This window comes from Peromyscus maniculatus, chromosome 4 (assembly GCF_049852395.1).
Source record: "Peromyscus maniculatus bairdii isolate BWxNUB_F1_BW_parent chromosome 4, HU_Pman_BW_mat_3.1, whole genome shotgun sequence".
NCBI classification, from domain to species: domain Eukaryota; kingdom Metazoa; phylum Chordata; class Mammalia; order Rodentia; family Cricetidae; genus Peromyscus; species Peromyscus maniculatus.
The window spans coordinates 23,668,289-23,691,704 of record NC_134855.1 but is presented as its reverse complement, the minus strand read 5'-3'; the positions used below and the strand labels follow the sequence as shown (position 1 = coordinate 23,691,704).

The 23,416-nt window shown below is 37.5% G+C and overlaps 1 protein-coding gene across 3 annotated transcripts in view; it reads left to right on the top strand.

The window, feature by feature from the left end:
- The window catches only part of Zeb2 (zinc finger E-box binding homeobox 2), a 127,804-nt gene that overhangs the window by 98,779 nt on the left and 5,609 nt on the right, over window positions 1-23,416 (top strand). For all 3 annotated transcript variants that reach the window (XM_076569404.1, XM_076569405.1, XM_042275260.2), the window contains 5 exons: window positions 9,875-10,063; window positions 10,757-10,971; window positions 13,562-13,670; window positions 14,544-16,510; window positions 17,915-18,095. In XM_076569404.1, the coding sequence (XP_076425519.1) occupies window positions 9,875-10,063; window positions 10,757-10,971; window positions 13,562-13,670; window positions 14,544-16,510; window positions 17,915-18,095 (2,661 nt within the window). The remainder of the gene's footprint in view (window positions 1-9,874; window positions 10,064-10,756; window positions 10,972-13,561; window positions 13,671-14,543; window positions 16,511-17,914; window positions 18,096-23,416) is intronic.

Genomic DNA, 23,416 nt, shown 5'->3' with positions numbered 1-23,416 from the left:
GGCATGGTAGAACACACCTCTAATTCTAGCATTTGGGAAGCAAAGGATGGTGAATCTGAGGCCAGCCTGTGCTACATGATGAGTCCAAGACTCTGCCTCTAACAAACTAACAAAATTCTTCAAAATCTTTATATGGTGGAGATTCTGAAGGTAGATACTAAGTTTGTTTTTCTCCATATTCCTTTCAGCATGCATAGTACTTTATATAGTGCCAGTAGTTAATGAGCAGGTCATTTCCTGAGTTATGGAATAAATTAATGATGAATGAGCTGGTAAAATAGGGAACAGTGGTTTGGATCAGCAGAGTGAATTAAGAAGTAGTTAGACCTGGCCTCTTTGCTCTGTATGTCAAGACAGACACAAGCAGGAAGGGCTCTGAGGGAAAAGCCTGTGAGGGATGGGATATTACCAAAGGCTGACATAGTTTCATTTAATCTGAAGAAGTGGAACACATGTAGGAGGATGTCATTAGCATGGGGCGGGGGAACAAGTAGTATGTGAAATAGGAAAGCAAAATGAACCGTGAATGAAGTTCCTTTTTGGTCTCTTGCTCTATGTTAAGCATAAGACATATTTTTCTTTACTATACGCTCAGAATATCCAATAAAACAATAGCTCATAATAATTCACTTTCGCAAGATGCTTTGGAGAGTTATAATTTATTGAGTACATTTGAAACTTGATTAAAAATAAGAAATAGTGACATTAGGAAAATACAATCCTTATATACTAAACAGAAAGGTTAAGAATCTCTAGGTGAGAATCTGGAGAACTCTTTCTTTTGCCCAGTGTCCCGATTTGCTTTCTGTTGCTATGCAACAGCAAAAGCAACTTGGGGGAAAATGTTTATTTGGCTTACAGATTATAGTCCATCACCGAGGGAAGCCAAGGCAAGAGCTTGAAGCAGAAGCCAAGAGAGGAATGCTGTTTCTTATACAGCCCAGGTTCTCCTGGTTGGACATGATGCTACTACCTACAGTGGGCTGGGCCATCCTACATGAATTAGCAATAGAGGAAATGCCCCCACAAACAGGCCCACAGGCTAGTCTGATGGGGCAGTCCTTCAACGGAAGGTTCCTTCTTCCCATGTGTGAAGTTGACAACCAGAGTTAGCCATGCCAGTCAGTAACTCAATCTGAATCACTACAGAAACAAATAAAGAAAAGAAAGAAAGAGAGGGGGGATGAGGAGAGGGGGGGCAGGACAAGGAAAGGATAAAAGCATATAAGATTCATAAAAGTAGGGATATTTTCAGTAAATAAGTACATTTAAGTTTACAAAAGAAATGTATAGACATAAAGAGGAGGAATAATTTACTGTCATATGTCACTGAAGTGGGCATTTTAATTGGTTTTTCTGATATTAACTTTATAATGTAATAATGTGGCATTTAGAGTTATTCATGTTCTTGTGATCTTTTCAGCATCTAGGTCCTTTTTAAATGTTATTAAATCAGGCATGATAAACACAAACTACAAAGATGAAGTCTTTCTCTTTCATGTTGAATCACTGTGATGTAGTTGAAAGAACAATGGGTTAGGAGTCAAGATATGTGACTTCTGCATCCAGCTCTTCTAGAAACTACTTTTGTCATTCTGTGTGAATTATTAACCTCACTACACCTTGGTGGCATCAGCTTGTTAAATGGGAAAATTAGGCTTGAAAATGTGGGATCCCCTACCCTCACCCTTTCTCCTTGTGAAATTGCCTTGGAAAGCATAAATTATAAAAGCAAAAGCTGGATGGATGGTGTGGGAATGGAGCCCCGTAAGGAGCTGGCCCCCTCCTGCCCCACACCGGGTGTACACCCTATACCATGCACCATGCCCTACAATTAGGTAGACCTTGAACTTGGCCTTAATTTTTTGTCACAAATTGCCTTTGTTAATAAAATGAGCGTATTAGTTCTTAATACATCAATTCAGAAAGTAAACCACATATATAATGTTTTAAAATTAAGATAAACAGAAAAATAACACCCTGCCCCAACTGAAACCGAAAGTCTTGCTTTCCTAAGGATCTTCAGTTCGGAAGTCCTCTTTGTAATGGCAGTGGTCCCTATGCTGTCTCTCTTTCATTTTCATTCTCATCTGAGCAAACTATACAGTGGTTTGACTCCTATGACTGGATAAGACGAGGCATACAAGCAATAGGCTCCATGTACATTCGGTCATCCTTGTAGAGGAAAGCAGTACTCTTAAAGCAAGAAAGGCTCTATGCCTATGTTCTTCATGGTTCAATAGCCTCAGCATCCTCTTACTTCTCTTACATGGGATTTGGATGAAAGGTTTGAAATTTGCTAGCTTCTTCACAAGCGTGGAGGCCACACAAGTCTAAACATCAGATATCTCCCAGCGCGAGCAGAGGATGTGAAGTTTCAGCAACTGTGCAGAAACCGAGCGTTCAGATAGGACTTAAGTACCCAGCAAGGAGGACGCACACTACTGTGCCACTGTCAAGCACGTCATAGTCTTCTAGTCTATGTTGCATTTTTCAAGGTTAGAGGTTTTTTGTCATTCAGTCAGACATCTGTCATAGAAATAATCAGTTTTACATTTTTTCAGGAAATTTCATACTTTTTATCAATAACAAAAAAAATTAAGAAGAGCAGGAAGAGCACTGGGCAGGATGGACAGGAGATGTCAGGCAGAGGCCATCATCAGTGTGTGCCTGGAGGAGCATCTTCACTTCCTGGCTCATGAATGCTGGGGTTTTATTAGCTTTGTCTGTGATTAGGAGCAGCTACCTCCACTTCCATTTCTTGTGGAAGAGTTCCACAAGAAATAATGAACACTCCTATCTTCTTGCATGCCTCCTTCATTCGTTCAACAAATATTTAATAATAAACACTGTTTTCCTTGCGATGCTGCCTGTGGTTTCCAGGCAGCCCCCAAATATTTTTCCTTAATCATTATGTGTGATTCTCCCATCAGAAATCTATGTTATTTTGACTTTTTAATAGAAAAGAATACAAATTAAACTCTCTAGACTTACCTAGGGAATAGATAACAAATTGATTGTGGCAATTAATTAATTCAAAGTGTGGATTGATGTGACTTTAAGGATACTTAAGGAGGTACATGCTGGCTCATTTCACAGGTGAGAAACTTAAGAACCGAACACAAAATAAGTAGTCCAAATGGGGAGTCCCAGGCTCTGAGTTTGGTCTGATCTTTCAATTACCCAACACTAGCTGTGTTCTAGACTTCCCAGTAAGTACTGGTGACACGTGGTCCACACCCCTATCAGCTCACGTATGTGGAAGAGAAAGATTCAGTGTGCTGTGATACACTCAATGATTCATATTTGCAGATGGCATCCAGAAAGCAAAGGAGAGGGATGTCAACTCAGGCTGAGGTCGTCAGGAGGTTATCTGATGTGGAGTAATTCCTTGGTGTTACTCAAAGCCATGTGTGTACTATGTGAGACAGAAAAGTGAGCCCTTCTAGTAGGAGTTCTTAAATTGGACAGGATTTCCTCCAGGGCCTGTTAAAACACAGATTGCTGATTCTGGACTGGACTCTGAGAACTTGCATTTCAAATAAGTTCCCAGGTATATTGATGCTGATATGCAAACCATACCTTGAAAACCCAGTGACTGTCCAGAGCAAACACTGACTGTTTTATGACTTTCTATGAAAAGAAAGTATGAAGGACTGAGCAAAATCACCTTCCTAAAATACAGCAACACTATTTCCAGATTGTTAGATAGCATAGTTAAAGGAAAGATGAACACATATTTCTTAACTAGGGAATTAAAAGTCAATACGCTGCATCATTTTGTACTTCGGCAGAGCAAAGTCGTTCAAAGGTTACTGTAAGTCTCTGGATCTTGATAGTCACAATGCTCTCATACAAAATCAAACTTTAAAATTAGACTGCATCCCTGACTGGGCTACTTCCTGCTGTGGAGGGAAATATTTGATCTTGCAGACTGTTACAAATTCCCACCTCCTATTCATTCTTTACTTCTTTCTTCTGAAGCTTTTAGCATGGATCTCTCACTGGTATTTGAACATGTTCCCCAGAGGAGGCCATATAAGAGCAGAGGTGGAGAGACCACCAACACGCCTAATTCTCAGCAAGAGAAGAAACTTCTCTGTTGCTCTTGATGACCCTTCCCTGGCTTTATACATGTCTCTGTACCAGTCGGAGGCTCTGATAAGCTGCTGTGTGGCTATGCTGTGAGGAAAAGATCATCCCCCCTCCCTCCCAGTTTTTAGATAACTGGTGCCAATATATGTATGCTGATATTTATTTATTGATCAACTTTACACAAACTAGCCTTGAGAATACATATACCTCTGCATGTGCTTCCTTAAGCTAAAAAGTTCAATGTAAAATTGAACATAACTGTTTATTTCTTATCATCTGCTAGTACTGAGGGAGTTGTTTTTCACGTATGTGAAGAAGACAGTTACATACGTACATACTACAGCTTCTGGCCCCTTTGCCTTGACATAGCAATGTGAATAAAAGGTAGATTTTTCAAAAGAATTACTTACTTATTTTGACATTTGCCAAAATGGTTTGACAATAATATTTAAATATATTTCTTCTGTTTTTAATGAAAATTGAAAACATGCCAGATATCAAACTAGTGGTAAGAAAGTAGCTGCCTTCTTGTTCTAAATACAGAAAATAAATGGCAAAAGGAAACAAGAAAAAAAAGGAAGCAGCATCAGGGTCACATTATAAACTCAACTACCTGTAAATTATAAGTAAAAAACATTTTTAGTGTCATTGAGAGCGTGTTCTAAGCAACTCAATTATGGGAACTGACTGATTCATGAACCAGTGAATGGTTCCTTTTCACTTAGAGTTCTGTCAACACTGCCTGTTTCTAGGCAATCATTTTAAAAGTCAGTTTAGATCAACATTCATTATCTACCTTAAAAAATCAATATTTTCCCAAGACAGTCATAAAGGTGTTTATGAAAGTATCATTAATAAGCATGACTAGTAAGAGTGAGTAACATATTTAAAAGAGAAAACTTTGCTGGCTTGAAGGGATCTAGAAATTTATCTACCAATATTAAAATACATATAGCCATGAGGAAACATTTTTAATTAACATTCTCCTTTTGGATGGAGAAAAGTTTAACTAACCTTAGGGAAGGTTGAGATATTTGCACGACATTAGGGTAAATTTTAGGACTAAATGCAAAATCCCTGGAGAAGATATGGGAAGAAATTACTTGAGGTTTCTTGTGAATTTTTTTGTTATGGTTTGATGATAAATACCATGCAAATATCCTCTGTCAGTGTGTTTTGGCAGTCCTTCCAAGGCGGCCAGGGAGTGAGGAGGATTATAGAAAGAACAAAAAATGAGGCTGATTTTATACTAGAAAAATACCAGGGGGATTCTGTAACTTCGTAGTAAGTTCTCCACCTCATTCCTGTGTCCACTACACAGTATTATAAAATCTTCGTAAAAACAAAAAATACAAACTTCCAAATACAATCCAAATTTCATCCTTGTCAGCAGGAGTAAGCAAAATGCACCCCCATCGCTTGCTCCAGTACTGTGGTAATGTGGTTTTGGTTTTCAGAGTCTGGAACACTACACACTTTAAAGTAAAAAAAAGTTTCTGGGGTGACATAGTGTAAGGTGGGGTGACAGTACAGTCCCTAGAAAATGTAGCATGGCCTCAGAACAAGCAGCTGGCTACAGAGCTACAGAATGCTCCATCTTGTCTACTTTCTGCTTCCTTCACTCTCCTCATAAATCTTGCTTTTCTGAATGGAAGACATCAGGCCCTTCATTCTGCATCTTATATTGTAGTCCCTTAGTGGGGGGAAGCCTTGATGCTCACTTTGGAACAAAGTCTTAAAATCATAGGGAAGAGATTCACAGGCTTTCATTTTATCTCTTAGCCTCTTCTGAACAAATCAATGATTAGACTTGTTTCAAGTGCAGATAAGCATTTGGAAGAATAGCAGCAGGATCATACTGTAACATCAGCTTGCTTGGATACTGTAAGGCTTGGTGGTGTGGAAATGAAGAACTGTGCCTAGGCAAAGGAAAACTGTAATAAAAAAACAAGGAGAAACCTACACTGTTTTTCATGGTGGATATGCTGCCTCATTTAAGTTAGATGATAGATGATCAATAGCAGATCCACCTCACATAAATGAGGGAAAGTCCTAATGAAGGCAGTAGACTTAAATGATTAAATGACATTTTCTTCATAAACCCTTTTTTGGGTATTCATTGAAGCCATGTCCAAATCCTGTGAGCACTGATGAATACTATGAAACACTGTCACATTACCTAAAGTTGAGCAAAGCTTCAAATCCCTAGCTCAATCATTAAGCATCTTATTTTATGTTTTCTTTTGTTTTTAATGCCAAGAATAGTATTAAAGGCACATTATTTTCCACATTCATTCCATAAATGTTTCTTGAGAAACTACTAATTTCTTGGCGATATACTCAGTGTTCAGGATCCATAGATGACCAAAGATGATCCTTAAAAAGAACATGTGATTTGAAGTCCTTTTGTCCCCACCTCGCTTCACTTAGACATTTAGCATGACAAAATTTGATCTAGCAATCAAATTCCCACTCCAAACACCAGAAGTGTATCTAGATGTAGTTTAGTTTGCCTACCCAGAAATATCAGAATTTTTCTCCCTTTTAAGCCCAAAGACTATTAATGCAAATCCAATTGAATTTGCATTTGATTACATTTCTGATGGAAACATTCATATGCAAATGAAAATTCATGCAAAGATAGCCAGATAATTCAAATAGTTGCTGAAATATCAAGATAAAATTAGGATATTAAATGTACATCCATCCACGTTTACTGGGTTACACTAAGGTCATCAAGTGGGACAATAGTCTGAAAAACCTCAAATAAATTTTTTAAAATATTCAAATATGTATGTGTTCAGATGGAGCTGTAACATTTCTTTGAATTGTCATAGTATAGAAAAAGTTGTCAGCCATGGATAAAGTTAGTTACATTGTTTAGAAACATTCACTTTAGCTGGATGGTGGTTGTGCATGCCTTAATCCAAGCACTCATGAGGCAGGTGGTCTCTGAGTTCAAGAACAGCCTGGTCTATAGAGTGAGTTCCTGGACAGCCAGGGCCACACAGAGAAACCTGTCATGAAAAACAAAACAAAACCAACTAAACAACAACAAAAAAAAATCCTTTCATTTGAAATTTTGCTCCATTGTCTTCCCTTACCAATAAAAGCAAGAAGTAACTCTTGGTAAAACTATTTTAATGAACCCCAAACTGGACAAATAGTTTTTGTAAACTGGCAGTTCCTAGTTGACTAGGGAGTCAAGTTCAGTGACATTGTCATTATCTCCACTATCAATATCCTTTTGAAAGTACCTATGGCCTTGTAAATGGAGCAGCAGAGCCATGATCTTAACTGAGGGCTATTAAGTCCAACTAAGAACAGATATAAGCAAAAGTTCAAGGTCAAATATATTCAGCTACTGCCTTACATTCCAAATTCATTTTCAAGGGGAATACAAACCTTGGGATGAGAGGGCTGTTCTTGTTAAACTTGGCAGAAGTTGAAGCGACAAACGGAAATAACTTGAGGTCACAGCATGCAGGATTGTTAGCACCTAGTTTGGTGGTCCACAAGACATAATTCTCCTGATTCTTCTTTTGCTTGATCTTATGTTTACCCATGATTTCAACTCCTTTTAGAATTCTAGTGTTTCCTGCTTTGGCAAATATCACTAATCATTTATCAAATTGAAAATCCTAAAGATAAAGGAGAAATTATAGCATCTCACTTGGGCAAGCTGGATCTTTCCCCAAATCCTAGAGACCTTACTTTGTAAAGGCCACTTTTTTTTTTTTTAATCTTAGCCACCACTTCCTTAATCTTTGTCTCTTGAGTGACTTTGGACAAGAGTACACCCCCAAACCCCCACCCAACCCTACCCTCAGCCAACTCTTTGAGCAGAACCTGCTCTTCTTTTTCTCCTATTCCTATAATAATATAGCCAGAGTCATAATTACAAAGTACAAGTGTCATCATTCCATACAACTGTCCTTCTTGCTTCGTATCCTTCAACAGCTTCTTCTTACTCCTAGAATAAAAGTGAAAAAAGTCCTTAGCAGGCCATTTCTGCTGCCTCTGCTCCCCAACATCCTATCGTTTTTTGTTTCACACTGTACTCCAAGTTAGATACTGAGATGTCCATGCTCCTTCCTGTCACCTCTACACACGCCACTGCTCCAGCTTAAAGAGTGAATTAATTTCAAGCTTCTCCATTAAAGCTTTATCAATTTCTTAGACTCAGTGGATTCCTGTGTTACTTTTGCTCATACCACCATGGTCTTAATATTCAGTCATGTTTGAGCGATATGTTTATTTGGGGGATTTCTTTTCTTTTCTTCCTTCCTTCCTTCCTTCCTTCCTTCCTTCCTTCCTTCCTTCCTTCTTTCCTTCCTTCCTTCCTTCCTTCCTTCTTCCTTCCCTCCTTTCTCTCTCTCTCTCTCTCTCTCTTTCTCTCTCTAGATTAGCTCTGGTCTTTACTTAGGAAAATGAGACTTGTTTGTCAAGGCTTTTAATCAATACATGTTGAATGAATGAGGGGTTCCATTTTCTAGTCTTCTTATCTAAAATCCACAAGTCTATAATAATGTGAACCAAAATAAATAACTAAATAAAAAAGAAGGAAAGAAAAGAAAAGAAAGTCAACCAACTTGCTTGAACATCATTACATCACAACTTGCCAAGGAGGCTTCGTATAGCAAACACCAGTGCTTCTTGCAGCAGAGAAAGCATGGTGAAAGAGCCAGCAGAACCAGAGGGAACTGCTTTCAAACCATGGTATCAGGAGTTTACCATGCATTGTGCTAGCAAAGCACTTTTCCCAGCAACCATAAAGAATAACTAACAGCTACTCTTCCAGCTCTACATTATGCATAATTTTTTATTTGTAAGCCACAACTAATTTCAGGGATGCATCTAGATTTTAAGTATACCATGTCTTGTGACACAAATCGTTGAAATTGGTTCACAACTATTATTTACTTCGTAAAAATAAAATCATAACTTAAGAAGCTAAAGCCATATACAAATTATGCTGCAGTTTTATCAGTGTAACTCCATTACTTTTTATTTTATTCCTATCAGCTGTGAGCTTAATTTTATTTGCATTGACTATACAAAGATTAGTATCACAGTGAGAATGCGTCATTCTGTGACTTCTCTTTAGCAAGGTCACACTATTGTATTTGTAAGGATGTCTGTCCTTTCACATCTGTCTCAGACTATGTAGACCTGACTATCATATTTAAAGATGAGCATGATAAAACCTTATATTTAGCAGCAGATGGATCTGTGGATAGGGACGTGAAGTGTTCTATACCTTAAGAAAATTAAATTTCCTTTTCCTCTGTGTGTGTGAAAACACTTTATTGAAGGACTTTGGAGAAGGTCTGGAGAAATCCACATTGTATGCTGACCTCCTTAGTGTAGACCTTTGAGGTTTCTCTGTCACTAAGAGCTAAATCTACTTTTCTTAAGACAAAATGAAGTTTCATATAGACCATTAAAGTACCTGGAAGCTTACATTATGTCATGTTTAGGGATTTCAGTTTCACTTTCAAAAACATTTAATAAATACACTTTAAAATTTCTCCCATTTGTATGCGAACATTCCAAGAACAAATGTGCCTGCTTAACTTGAGCAAAGTAAGCTCTTTTGCTTGTACTATAAAAATAAGCATTTAATCAATATTTGGTCCTCTTCCCTTCTGACAAACAAAGGAGAGGCTTTAAGTCTTACTAGTATCGAGCCAACTGTTGTTGCTAACAATGATGTAGAGTACTTGGTCTCCTAGGGAAAAGGCCCTGAAAGACATTTCTCTTCTGCTTATGATTTCAGTTAAGAATGCAAATTGCACACCAGACTTTGAGGAATACTTTGCCAAAAGGAAACTGGAGGAACGCGATGGTCATGCAGTCAGCATTGAAGAGTACCTTCAGCGAAGCGACACGGCCATTATTTACCCAGAAGCCCCTGAGGAGCTGTCTCGCCTTGGCACGCCAGAGGCCAATGGGCAAGAAGAAAATGGTGAGGCTGTAATTCATTTTTAGCCACTATACTGACCTCTGCAGCTGTTACAATCACAAATGCACTACATGCCTGGGTGTTTACCTTAAAATTTGAAGAACAGCTGCAGAGGCATGGAATTTCATGAGCAAAGATTAGAACTGTAATTTTAGGGTATTGTGAAATTTTTTTTGTCAGCAAATTTGTGTCATTTGTACATCCAATACAGAATAAGAACAATTACAGCCCATTTCTAAAAGATAAAAATATCTAAATTTATTCCTATCTTTCAGGGATATTTTACTTTTGAAGAAAAAAAAAAGTTTAAGATCACCGACCCTCACCTTTTGTTCTCTGATACCTGAAAATCTCCTTCCCTCCTGTGAATTCCTGTGTAACAGGAGTCTAGGGTTCAGGGGAACTGTCAGTCACCCAAAGGGAATTTCTTCATTTATCAGCTGTTTAAATCCCCCCCTCCCCACAAATAAGCTCAAGTAATTAATTAATTTTCGAGCGCAGTGTGAGCTGATTCGGACAAGCCTGCCCTGGGTGCGCAAGGGGCCTGGTTGCGAGGAGGCCGGGCGCAATGATGGCGCTCTGCTGGAGCAGATTGTAGTGATTCCTGTCATAGCAGCCCGGGCAGCCAGCCCATTAGCTGCCATTGATTTACTGACCTTTTGGCCCGCTCCTCTCCCTCTCGCCTCTCGGCTACAGACCTGCCACCTGGAACTCCAGATGCTTTTGCCCAACTGCTGACCTGCCCCTACTGCGACCGTGGCTACAAGCGCTTGACATCGCTGAAGGAGCACATCAAGTACCGCCACGAGAAGAATGAAGAGAACTTTTCCTGCCCTCTTTGTAGCTACACGTTCGCCTACCGCACCCAGCTCGAGCGGCATATGGTGACGCACAAGCCAGGGACAGACCAGGTGGGGGTTGGTTCTAAGTGATTTCTTTCTATAATAACCCCTTAGAGAAACGATATTGCTTTGATTGGCAATCATTATTAATTTTTCATGGCATTTTGAAGATGCAGATCTTTTAATGGTAATAGCTTTAATTGAGGTCTAAATGATTTTTTGATGGTCTCTTCTAATATGATTTAATAGTCTTATGTTCACGATCGAATGAGTGTGTTAATTTCTAATTTAGAAATTTTATTTGCACTTTAACTTGACTTTAGTTTCATTTTTATGTTCCACAAAAAGTGAATGAAATTGTAGCATTTTAATTATACATTATTAAACATCTCAGCAATTTTAATTCCATTTTTCACCTACTTTTGCTTAGGCTTTTTTTTTTTCATATAGGACCTAATGCATAGTAAAAAGAAGTATGTATTTCTTTCATTTGCCATGAAACATTTTCAAATTACTTAGAATACTTTTACAAGCTTACTAATTTATGAAATCTAATTATTTTTAGGAAAATAAAAAGGCATATAGGTTATATGCATATATACATCATAAATTGGAAAAATAACAGAACACTCTTTATAATTAAAACAAGTCCATCTCAACATACGTGCATGTAGTTAAATGTCAAAATTGTTCTGCCTCTTTTGGTTTATTTTGTTTTAAAAATAAGATCTCTGTCTCGGAAAGGTAAGGATAGTGTCTTAAATCCTTGAAATGACTGAGTAGGATTGATTCACAACATGTCTTAAATGTTTCAGCAAAACTGCTCTTTCTGTCCTCCTGGGAGAATTGACTCTGCAAATTGATATTATGATGTGTTGGGTGGTCACAGTAATGGCATTTCATAAGTCACAATAACTGGCCCTACAGATAAAGAATTGTCCTAAATGAACTTTGATATTTTATGTTTTTAAAAATGGTTCAGTATGACATTCCATATAAAACTCCGAATTGTCCTCATAGGCTTTATTGTCTTTGAATAAGGAAAAGAAGGCACAAACCCAGTTAAGCAAGGATAGAAATACTATACCACGAATTTTTACCATTTAAGGCACTTTATCACATAATCACACCATTTGTTTCTGATTGGACTTGTTACTTGAATGTTTTCCAAAGATCAGCTATAAGTAATATGCTTGTGTAGTTACACTTATGTAACAGTTTATCTTCTCATGCTTCTCTGCACAAAAAAAAAAAACTCTAGGAAAAAAAATGCCTAGATATTTATCTAGTATAACTGCTTTAAATTTCACATGCAGAAGTGTGATTGTGTTGGCGCATTATGAATGGTAGCTTTGGTGTTGAAAAGTCCCCTCATTTGCTCATGGCATTTACAATTAGTAAATTAAAATGATTGTATCATATTAACAGTGGCACAACTAAAGTTTATAGTAGTCCTCTGAGGGCTGTGGAGGAGACAAAGCAGCTGTTGCTGTTTGTTTATGCAACTCAGCAACATATGAGCGCTGGTCCCTCAATGGCGCTCGGCGGGCTGGGCTCCGCTTGATCTTTGAAGGTTGCTGCTGTTTGAACAAACCTCCCTGTGTCCCATGTAACACCATCTGTCTCACTAGGAATGTGGGAAGATTCAGCACACCCTAGCAGTTGTCATACCGATTCTGTGCTGTCTTTTTGCAAAAGGCTTTTGTGTCGTTGCTGCAGAAAAAGGCTGGCCTCCTACCTTGAGCACCCAGAGGGGATGGCTCTATTTTTTTTTTTTTTTTTTACCTAGAATTCCAAGTCACACTGCTCCCCACACCCCCCTTGTTCAGAAAGGTCAGCTGTGTTTGATTGTATCTGTGTGGCTTCTAACTTGTCTTTTCAGCAAACTTTTTTTTTCTTTCGGTCCTTGTACACTACTAAAAAGGAAAATGAAAAGTCGTTGAAGTCCTTCCTACTGACTTGTGATAAAACTGCTCAAGCAGCTATAACCCAAGATGTTGTCTCTTATTTGATAATGAATCAAGTCTGATAGGCAGCACCTAAGAAGAACAGGGTTAAAATGGGCCAGTAGCACCGTGAGCAGAATATTTAAACAGGCATACCAAATATTTATAGTCAAGGGTTTTTGTTGTTTTTTTTTTAATTTGGGAGGACTTTTTTTTTAACACTTCTTTAAATTTCAGTTTGATTTAGTGTAAGATATGCTTTTACTCAGATCAAGAAAACATGATGAAAAATTTGTTTTAAGTGTGGGTTAAAATTTTTTTAAAATAATTTCCAGGAAATTATTTTTCCGCAACAAGATAGCAGTATTCTAGAAGGAAACCTTTAGATTTTAGATTCTGCACTAAACACAAAGAACCATCAACATCTCTACAACTATACTTTCTCATCTCAAGGGTCAAAGAAATGTTTTAGGACAGAGATGACAGGCATAATTGTGAAGCAGGCATCCGATGGGCATGGGAAGACTTTTTAAAAAGTTCCCATTTTATGACCAGCATTATCACTTTTATTGCAACTCTGAAAGACAGAGCAGATAAATAAGCGTGTGCTCAGACCTCTCGCCCTGTCTGAAAAAGAGGCCTTGAAAAGATTCCTAACCAATCTCCTTTGTGCCTCCTGAACAAAAATGATGGCCGTCTTTCTCCTTTCACAGCACCAAATGCTAACCCAAGGAGCAGGTAACCGCAAGTTCAAATGCACAGAGTGTGGCAAGGCCTTCAAGTACAAGCACCATCTGAAAGAGCACCTAAGAATTCACAGTGGTGAGTAGCAAGGGTGCTTGCACTCCTGTCTCCATCATTTCCAATTCAAGAAGGGTTTGAAGACTATTTAAATCTATACAGTCCTGGGCATAGCTTTTCGAACTTACCCATTTCTTTCAAAAGTGCTGTGTGTAAATGCTTATCTTTCTTACCAAGTCACAGGAGCTTTGATTTTTTTATTTTATTATTTATTTTACTTAATTTTATTTTTTTTGCCAAATCTAGAGATTTTGCCAAACTGTGTATATTTGACCTGGATGTATTTGGCTGCTATTTCATATTTGATACCTAAACTTATACAACAAAAAGTAGGAGAAAAATTGGACAAGAGCTTGTGTATGCCAAATGTTCCTTGACTCCTGATAGCTGTACATCATAAACCCACATTCCACCACGGAGATTTCTGCTTCATACATAGTTTGGTAGCTCTGCCAAGCATTTTATTACCAAATTGGATGCTATTCAAGGAACTAGTTGAATTGGTAGAATCAATGGAACCTCCACAGAGTTGATTAAAGCCATGGCTCCACTTCCCTTTAAACACTGTGATGTCTTTATTGTGCTATTGACCACACATTAATCTGACACTCTGTGTAAATAGGAGGCTACTGATGGCCTGACAAGATTTGGGATCCTAGCTGAAAAAGGCAGAGATAGTCTTCACCTTCCACTGCTTACATCTTGAGTTATGTCCACCCAGGGTAGATAAAGCCCAGATATAGTATTGTCACATAACTCTGACATAGACATTTAGAATGTAGGGTCCACCCCCTCCTGTATTCACTTCCTTTGGTTCCACATATTCCTGTCTTGGCAGACGTCACTTGTTACCTAACCAAAGGAATCTAATGCTGATTTCAATTATCATTTTAGGTGAAAAACCTTATGAATGCCCAAACTGCAAGAAACGCTTCTCCCATTCTGGTTCCTACAGTTCACACATCAGCAGCAAGAAATGTATTGGCTTAATCTCAGTAAATGGCCGAATGAGAAACAATATCAAGACGGGTTCTTCCCCTAATTCTGTTTCTTCTTCTCCTACTAACTCAGCCATTACTCAATTAAGGAACAAGTTGGAAAATGGAAAACCACTTAGCATGTCTGAACAGACAGGCTTACTTAAGATTAAAACGGAACCACTAGACTTCAATGACTACAAAGTTCTTATGGCACACGGGTTTAGTAGCACTAGTCCCTTTATGAATGGTGGCCTTGGAGCCACCAGCCCTTTAGCTGTGCACCCGTCTGCTCAGAGTCCAATGCAGCACTTAGGGGTAGGGATGGAAGCCCCTTTACTTGGATTTCCCACTATGAATAGCAATTTGAGTGAGGTACAAAAGGTTCTACAGATTGTGGACAATACGGTTTCTAGGCAAAAGATGGACTGCAAGACTGAAGAAATTTCCAAGTTGAAAGGTTATCACCTGAAGGATCCATGTTCTCAGCCAGAGGAACAAGGAGTTACTTCTCCCAATATTCCACCTGTTGGTCTTCCAGTAGTGAGTCATAATGGTGCCACTAAAAGTATTATTGACTATACCTTAGAAAAAGTTAATGAAGCCAAAGCTTGCCTGCAGAGCTTGACTACTGACTCAAGAAGACAGATCAGTAATATAAAGAAGGAGAAGCTGCGTACTTTGATAGATTTGGTCACTGATGATAAAATGATTGAGAACCACAGCATATCCACTCCATTTTCATGTCAGTTCTGTAAAGAAAGCTTCCCAGGCCCTATTCCCCTGCATCAGCATGAACGCTACCTGTGTAAAATGAATGAAGAGATCAAGGCAGTCCTGCAACCTCATGAAAACATAGTCCCCAGCAAAGCCGGAGTTTTTGTTGATAATAAAGCCCTCCTCTTGTCATCTGTACTTTCTGAGAAAGGACTGACAAGCCCCATCAACCCATACAAGGACCACATGTCTGTACTCAAAGCATACTATGCTATGAACATGGAGCCCAACTCTGATGAACTGCTGAAAATCTCCATTGCTGTGGGCCTTCCTCAGGAATTTGTGAAGGAATGGTTTGAGCAAAGAAAAGTCTACCAGTATTCAAATTCCAGGTCGCCATCACTGGAAAGGACCTCCAAGCCGTTAGCTCCCAACAGTAACCCCCCCACGAAGGACTCTTTATTACCCAGGTCTCCTGTAAAACCTATGGACTCTATAACATCACCATCTATAGCAGAACTCCACAACAGTGTTACGAATTGTGATCCTCCTCTCAGGCTAACAAAACCTTCCCATTTTACCAATATTAAAGCAGTTGATAAATTGGACCACTCAAGGAGTAATACTCCTTCTCCTTTAAATCTTTCCTCCACATCTTCTAAAAACTCCCACAGTAGCTCATACACTCCAAATAGCTTCTCTTCCGAGGAGCTGCAGGCTGAGCCTTTGGACCTGTCATTACCAAAACAAATGAGAGAACCCAAAAGTATTATAGCCACAAAGAACAAAACAAAAGCTACTAGCATAAATTTAGACCATAACAGTGTTTCTTCATCATCTGAAAACTCAGATGAACCTCTGAATTTGACTTTTATCAAGAAGGAGTTTTCAAATTCTAATAATCTGGACAACAAAAGCACTAACCCTGTGTTCAGCATGAACCCATTTAGTGCCAAGCCTTTATACACACCTCTTCCACCACAAAGCGCTTTTCCCCCTGCCACTTTCATGCCGCCAGTCCAGACCAGCATCCCTGGGCTACGACCATACCCAGGGCTGGATCAGATGAGCTTCCTACCACATATGGCCTATACCTACCCAACGGGAGCAGCTACCTTTGCTGATATGCAGCAAAGGAGGAAATACCAGCGGAAACAAGGATTTCAGGTAATGAGATGTGTCCTTTTTCCTCTAAAGAAAAGTGATAAAAAGTGTGGTCTAATGCATATAATACCCAAGCTGTGATTCCCAGCCTGCCTAGTACAAACAAAAATTGCCTAGAGGATGTACAAGGTGGGGGAAAAACACTCAGTGAAAGAAAAATTCAGAAATAGGAAAAGTCTTTTTTAACATGAACCTTCAACTCCGAGTGAGCTTCCAAAGCCAGTGGCTAAAGAGAGAAACTTTTTAGGAAGCTGAGGCAAGAAGATTGCTAGTTCAAGGCCAGGCAGCAGAGCAGGGTTCTGTCTCCAAAACAAAACAAAACAAATGAAGAATTCTTTCAAGAATTATACATCAATGCCAATAGTCGGTAGGCTTACCCGGATGCTTGAAATTAAAGTGTGTAACAGCCACATGCTTTGAAGGATGTATAAAACTTGAAGTAATGACATATTTAAATTTTAATATGTATTTTGTTTTATACAGAATAGTTCATTTTAAAGAGTATTTAAAAAAATATTTTACATGTTATACAGGATTTCTTTCCTAATTTTCAAATTATCAAATAATTGATAGGTGGTTGAATGGGAAAACAAGCATTGTTTTAGCATTATTTTGTATAATCCCTGTTTGCAAAATAGGAGTCAAAGTGGTAGTGCATGGCTGTAACAGCTGTCCAGTATTCCAATTCACAACACATCTGCCCTCTTTGTAAATGCATTTAAGCCTATTTAATCTTCTCTAGTATTAATTAGTGCAAATATAGTCTAAGAAAACTAAACTGTGGGCTAGCAAATGGAAATGTATGTTATCATGCAAGTTTGCACTCCTTTGGACCAAGACAAAATAAATATCAAGAAATTTAATAATTTACTGATCCACATTCATTATTGCTCAATGCTGAAGGCTGTTTTATCATAGATAGAACATTGATAAAAAGTGTTATTAATATTCCCTATTTCAAATTAGAAAATTAAATATAAAAATATAGCTTAGGGCTTTTAGTTGGTAGACATACATTTAAATAGATTGTATAATAATAATATTTTGTACCTAAATATAAAATTCAATTAAAATGAGGTTTCTACAGCTACCAATCATTTCTGAAGTAAAGTACACTGGAAAATATAGCAATTCTGATATTTAATGTTCACTTGTGGATATTCCTGATGTTTAAGAAAATGGAAGAATTAAGAAAACTCCATTTTTCCCATTTATGTCAGAGAAGGTTTATGTTTTTGTTGAAATGTGAGACTTCATATATTGTTAGAAAAAAAATTAAAGGACTTTAGTCATAAGATAGATTGACACCTAGCATTTTTGAGGATCTTCTGATGTCATCCTATGCATAGTTGTTTGGTGTAAACACAAAGAGAAGAGACTGTGTTGAACTGTGTGATTATATCACAGGGAGAATTGCTTGATGGAGCACAAGACTACATGTCAGGCCTAGATGACATGACAGACTCCGATTCCTGTCTGTCTCGAAAGAAGATAAAGAAGACAGAAAGTGGCATGTATGCATGTGACTTATGTGACAAGACATTCCAGAAAAGCAGTTCCCTTCTGCGACATAAATACGAACACACAGGTATGAGCGACTTTGACTAGCTAGCTAGAGCTCTCCGGCCTGCTGTACATTTCATAATATTTAATGAGTACACTTGTGCAACATAAGATGTAGCATATGCTGATACCTTCAACAAGAAAAAAGTAATGCTTTTGCATAACTCAGTAGGACTTTCGTGTTGCCTGTTTATTGGATATTCATGTGTTTATAAGTGTGCTTGTCTTCCTAACTTTCAAGTTATCTGTAAAACAAATTTTCATATCATGTCAAAAAATATTTAAATGCCCAGAGTAATGAAATGGCATGACAAGAGCTAATTATTGAAAGTATCTTCAAATACTTAAGCTATGATGAATTTATATATGTGTAAAAATCTTATAATAAATCTGGTCAATGATACATTAGTATAATCATCCAAACATCAAGTAAGCCGTGGTTTGGGGTAACTTTGTTTGGTTTCCATAAATTGGCCACTTTTGAATCAATTGTATGTTATTTCCTTAAGAGAAAAAGCAAAAGACCAAATAAGCTACTGAATCTACTGTAATTGAAACACTAAAATAATATTTCCCATTCATGTGTCATTAATCAGCAACAATTACAAAGTCAAGTGTTCCCTATGCCTAAAGAGGTGGTGCATCATTTTTCTTAAAAGTGCCATTATGTAAAAAATATTTTCCATACTCCAAGATCAGATCTGCAGCTCTGTGGCAGGGTTTTATCAATGTCCCCTCTTCCCTCCCCATCTTCCTGCCCTAAACACGGGAACCTAACCTCATCCTGTCCTTAACCCCTCCCAAGTCTTTTCCACTAACATTATGGCAAGCTGTATTAGCCCTGGGTGGGGAAAAAGTATAGAGTCTTATTCAAAATGTTGGAAAATGGAGAAGGAGGAAGAAAGTGTAGGAAAACCTCTTACTTTAAACAAGGGCAAAAAATAGCATTAATTCATATGAGGGGAAGTAGTGATGGAGCAAAAGGAAGAAGGTGATGCTCTAGTTTAACTACTTGCAGATATAGTACACATTCTGGTACTGAAGAATACCTTGGGAAACACAAGTCCTTTGAATCTTCCCACATTTCTCACTAGCCATGTGTTGGAGGTAACACATGTGACCAGAATCAAGCTGAGCATTGGGAAAAAGTTGGCATGTGCTGGTGGACCACTAGTGCTGAGGGCACTTTGTGAAGAGAACGAAGGTTTTAACAGCCATGCTCCTCATCCAACCAGTTCAGCTCCTTTTACTCCAACCATGATCTCTGTGGCTATTATTTTAAAAGGTGAATTAATGATACTTTCAAAATGCCCCAAATTGATTAGCAAATATACACAGATTTTATACTTAAGCAATGTAGTTGAAACATCAAAATTTGCCTACACTGTTCATTTATTATATTTTCTTTAATACTGAGTCTTATTTAAGTATTTGCAGAGTAAAAAATATTTTCATGCCTAAATTTACTTTAATTTTAATCAACCTCAAATATATTTTGTATTTCATTATTCAGCTACAATAGGCACATCCCTGAAGGCATCTTTCCCTCTCTGATTGGTCTTATTATATGACCATATGCAAACTCTATCATTTACTAAATGGTGAGTGGAAAACTTTTATTTTAGTGAGGGCTCTCATACATATTGACATCTAGTCAATATATTTATCTCCTATAAATATGATAGTCCATAAACTTCATAGGTGTTCAGCTAGTTGAGAGACCCAAAAGTTGACAAACACAAATGTGTATATGTTTAATTTTTTTAAAAAAGCACATTATTTTAAAAGTAAAATATTCTGGTCCTTTAAGATGAGAGATCTGCTGCCTAGAAACATTGCCTAGCAACAGGATGCTAATCATCCAAAGGTTTCTCTAAACTGGTGACCAATTATCCTCCTGTTGGCGTCCTAGCTTGTCAAGTTTCCAATATGTTAACTTTTTGGTCTCTTGACCAAACATCTCACAACATTACTACTGTCATTGTATTAGGTTCCATCCAAGCAAAATTCTTCATGAAATTTGTCAGTATGATATATGTGTGAATTTAGCTTACTTTCTTCTAATTGGGCCCCATAAGCCTTTTATTTGTTTATATTAATATCCAGTAATATTTTTAAATGAATTAATATGAATATTATAAGAGAGAACTGTCTTGACTCTAAGGCTGGGCAATGAAGTTGAATTGTGATTTGAATATTACATGTTGATTATAAATGTGTCATTGATAAAGTATGTTTGTTATCTGTCTATAGAATTGTTTAAATGAAGAAGAAAATTAGTGACTATTTATTCTTGGGATTCTGTGCTCTTTTGCCTCAATCTACTTTAAATTTATTTCCTAGGCAGATACCAAAGTCATACTGCTTAATTCTCTTACCAATGACTTATTGCTTGCTTGTTTGCTTGGTTTTATTTTTTTATTTATTTATTTTGGTGGGCGGGGGTACCCTGGATAGTACAGAGAAGGAAATACTATGTAAATGTTATCTTCAATTGGAATAATTGTCACAAACAATGACTGAAATAAAAGATCTGAACCTTCTGGTAGGCACTGTCAAGGACTCATTTGTACTGCACTAAAATTTTAGTCTGACATTTATTGAGTGCTTTCTCTGTTGAGATATTGTGGTGGGTACTTTCAAATCACTCAAATTAATATGAGAAATAAAAATATTTCTAGCTTTGAGTAGACAGAGTCTACATTTTAAATAATTTTAATTTAAGTAATTTAAATAATCTGGCCAGTTTTGTTCCTAAGTTATATGTTTTTTTTGTTTTTTGTTTTTTTATGCCACAAACCTATTTGTTACCAACTTTAGTCTTCATTGTAGCTGTCAGATGAGTCATGAACGTAAATAATAGTAAAAAAAAATGCCCCCAAATGTTTTGGTTCATTTAATATCAATGTGAGTGTTTTTCTGAATCTTGTTCATATAGAAATTTGATTCTAGAACATTTTGATTTAAGTCAGGTAAACTAATCAAACAAATTAAAATGAAATAAATTCCCAAGTTAACTCCTATTTTAAATTGACGTTATTAAATACTTGTTAGTGGATGTTCTCAAGATTAGTAGAATATTTAGTGCAAGGTAAGTGTCAACACTCTCAGCCATATCCTGCCTTTGTCCTTCACATGGCATCACAGTTGAGCACTTTATCCTTGCAGGTTGGCAGTTTATGATAAGGAATTAATGCAATCCTGTTACGAGCATAGTGTCTATTATCAAATGAATTCTTTGAAAGGTGGCTGCCTGTTATCATAGAATCCATCTCCCATGCATTTCTAAAACGTCTGGAAATTGTGTATTGGAGGATGGTTGCTTTTGGTCCAGATGTTGCTCTGGTTTTACTATTTTAGAAAATAAAAAGCCTTACTGGCTTAAAGAACATTCAAAATGTTTCATATATTGTCTCCATGAAGTGGCCTAACTGGTTGACCACCTTTGATCCTGAGCTGATGAGACATTAGTATCAAAAAGACACCATGGGACAGTTTTGCTCATGCATGTTTTAACAACTAAAGCAACAAGAAAAAATTCATGTATAGTTTATCACCACTCAGATTTATTTCTTGCATGTACTCTGCTCTTTGATGCATGCATCCTGCTTAGACTTTAGGAAATGGTTGAACATGTATCAATGGATACGAGTTAAGTGATGATTTAACTCTCATTGGCCTTTCACAATGAAGTTCTTATACTTTACATATCCTGTCTCCATCACTCTGTGCCCAGCCTTCAGGCTAAGTCCCCAAATGACTTTCCTTTGTCAGCAAAGACCCTGATCCTCAAACCAGTTGACATACTTGAGACTGTACCACAGTCTGTCCTAAAAGATAAATTTCAGTGAAATTCCAGAGCTCATCCTCCTTATTGAGCATGCTATCATTCTGCCTCCGTGGCATAATTACTACTGCTAACAGTGTCTTACCTTTTTCCGAGTAGCATCATCACTTTAAATATGCATATACAAACAAAAAATGCCAAATTGTACCATGGAAGCTTGAACGTTTCCGGAAATGTTAGGAAAAAAAAAGAATAAAACATTAGAATGGGCTCCTAATCTCCTAAGTTTTCTCAAATATACTTCTACTTCCTCTTGTTGTCTACCCAGATTCCTACCACTCTACGAGACTGTTCTGTCATCCAGTTTACCTCATATAAAACATCTTTTCCCAAACTTAAAGAATGGTTCTTATATGTCTTAAATTAAACTTGTTATCTTTGAGGTCTTAGCTGCCTTGAAATAGGTTAATATAATGCTGTCTACATTTCCCAATTGATGAGCACCAACAAATTCTTTTGAATTCTTATCTTACGGGTAAACAAACAAACAAACAAACAAAAATTTTCGACTTAAATATTGTGCCTTCCCATATCACTCATCACTAATTGATATTGGATATTCCAGTAAAATGAAAACCATCAATGAAACAACATATAGCCGTTCTACTGCATTTTCTAAGTAGTGACATGCCCTGGAGGCATTCAATAACATTATTAAAGATATTTGATTACTAATTGAGATTGTATATCACCATATAACTGAATACCTGAAGTGTGCAGAATGGGCTTCTAATCTCATAACATGACACTTAGCAAATGAAAATGGAGTTACATCTACTAATGCTGATGTTTTAATGTAATTTGCTGAAATGAGAGTTTGTAGTCGGAAACTGAAGCACCTGGCTTGATGTATGTCATCATGGTACATCATGCTCTGCACCACACATTTGACTTTAACTCTGGAGCATCAGGCTGATATTTTTTTTGTCAGTTCTATTTCGGAAATAAAGTTTTAAGTATGACAGTTACAGAAGGTGTTGAAGGCATTCCAGTGCTATTTGTGGCCTGGAATCAACCAGATGTGTTTAGGCTTGGCAGTGGTTTCAAGTTCCAAACACTGGAATGTGAAAGGAAGTACAACGTTCTCTAACTGAAGAGTATTTTAACACTCAACAAGTGGCTGACATCTCATGGAAAACTCTAGAGGGAAAACACTATTTGGAGCTAGTTCAGACCCATGAGGTACATGTTCCTAGTTTGTATTTCAGATGGTTTCTTCTGAAAGTTTTGTTCTTGAAACCCTATGTCTGAGAAGACACTCTTCCAGTCTTCTTGCCTCTACTCTTTGCTCTTCTAACTTGGCCGTTTGCTCCTGTTTAAGACCTAAAGACCACTTTCAAAGCAGCTAACTCATGATGTAACACACGAAGCCATCGATGATGCCATCTTTACTGCTTTTCCACAAGTCCTTGCCTTAAAACGTAAGGAAGGGAAGACTTGCCTGGAGGTGGCTATATGTTATAGGCCGCTAGAAATGTCTTGTTTCACAGGACGGTTTT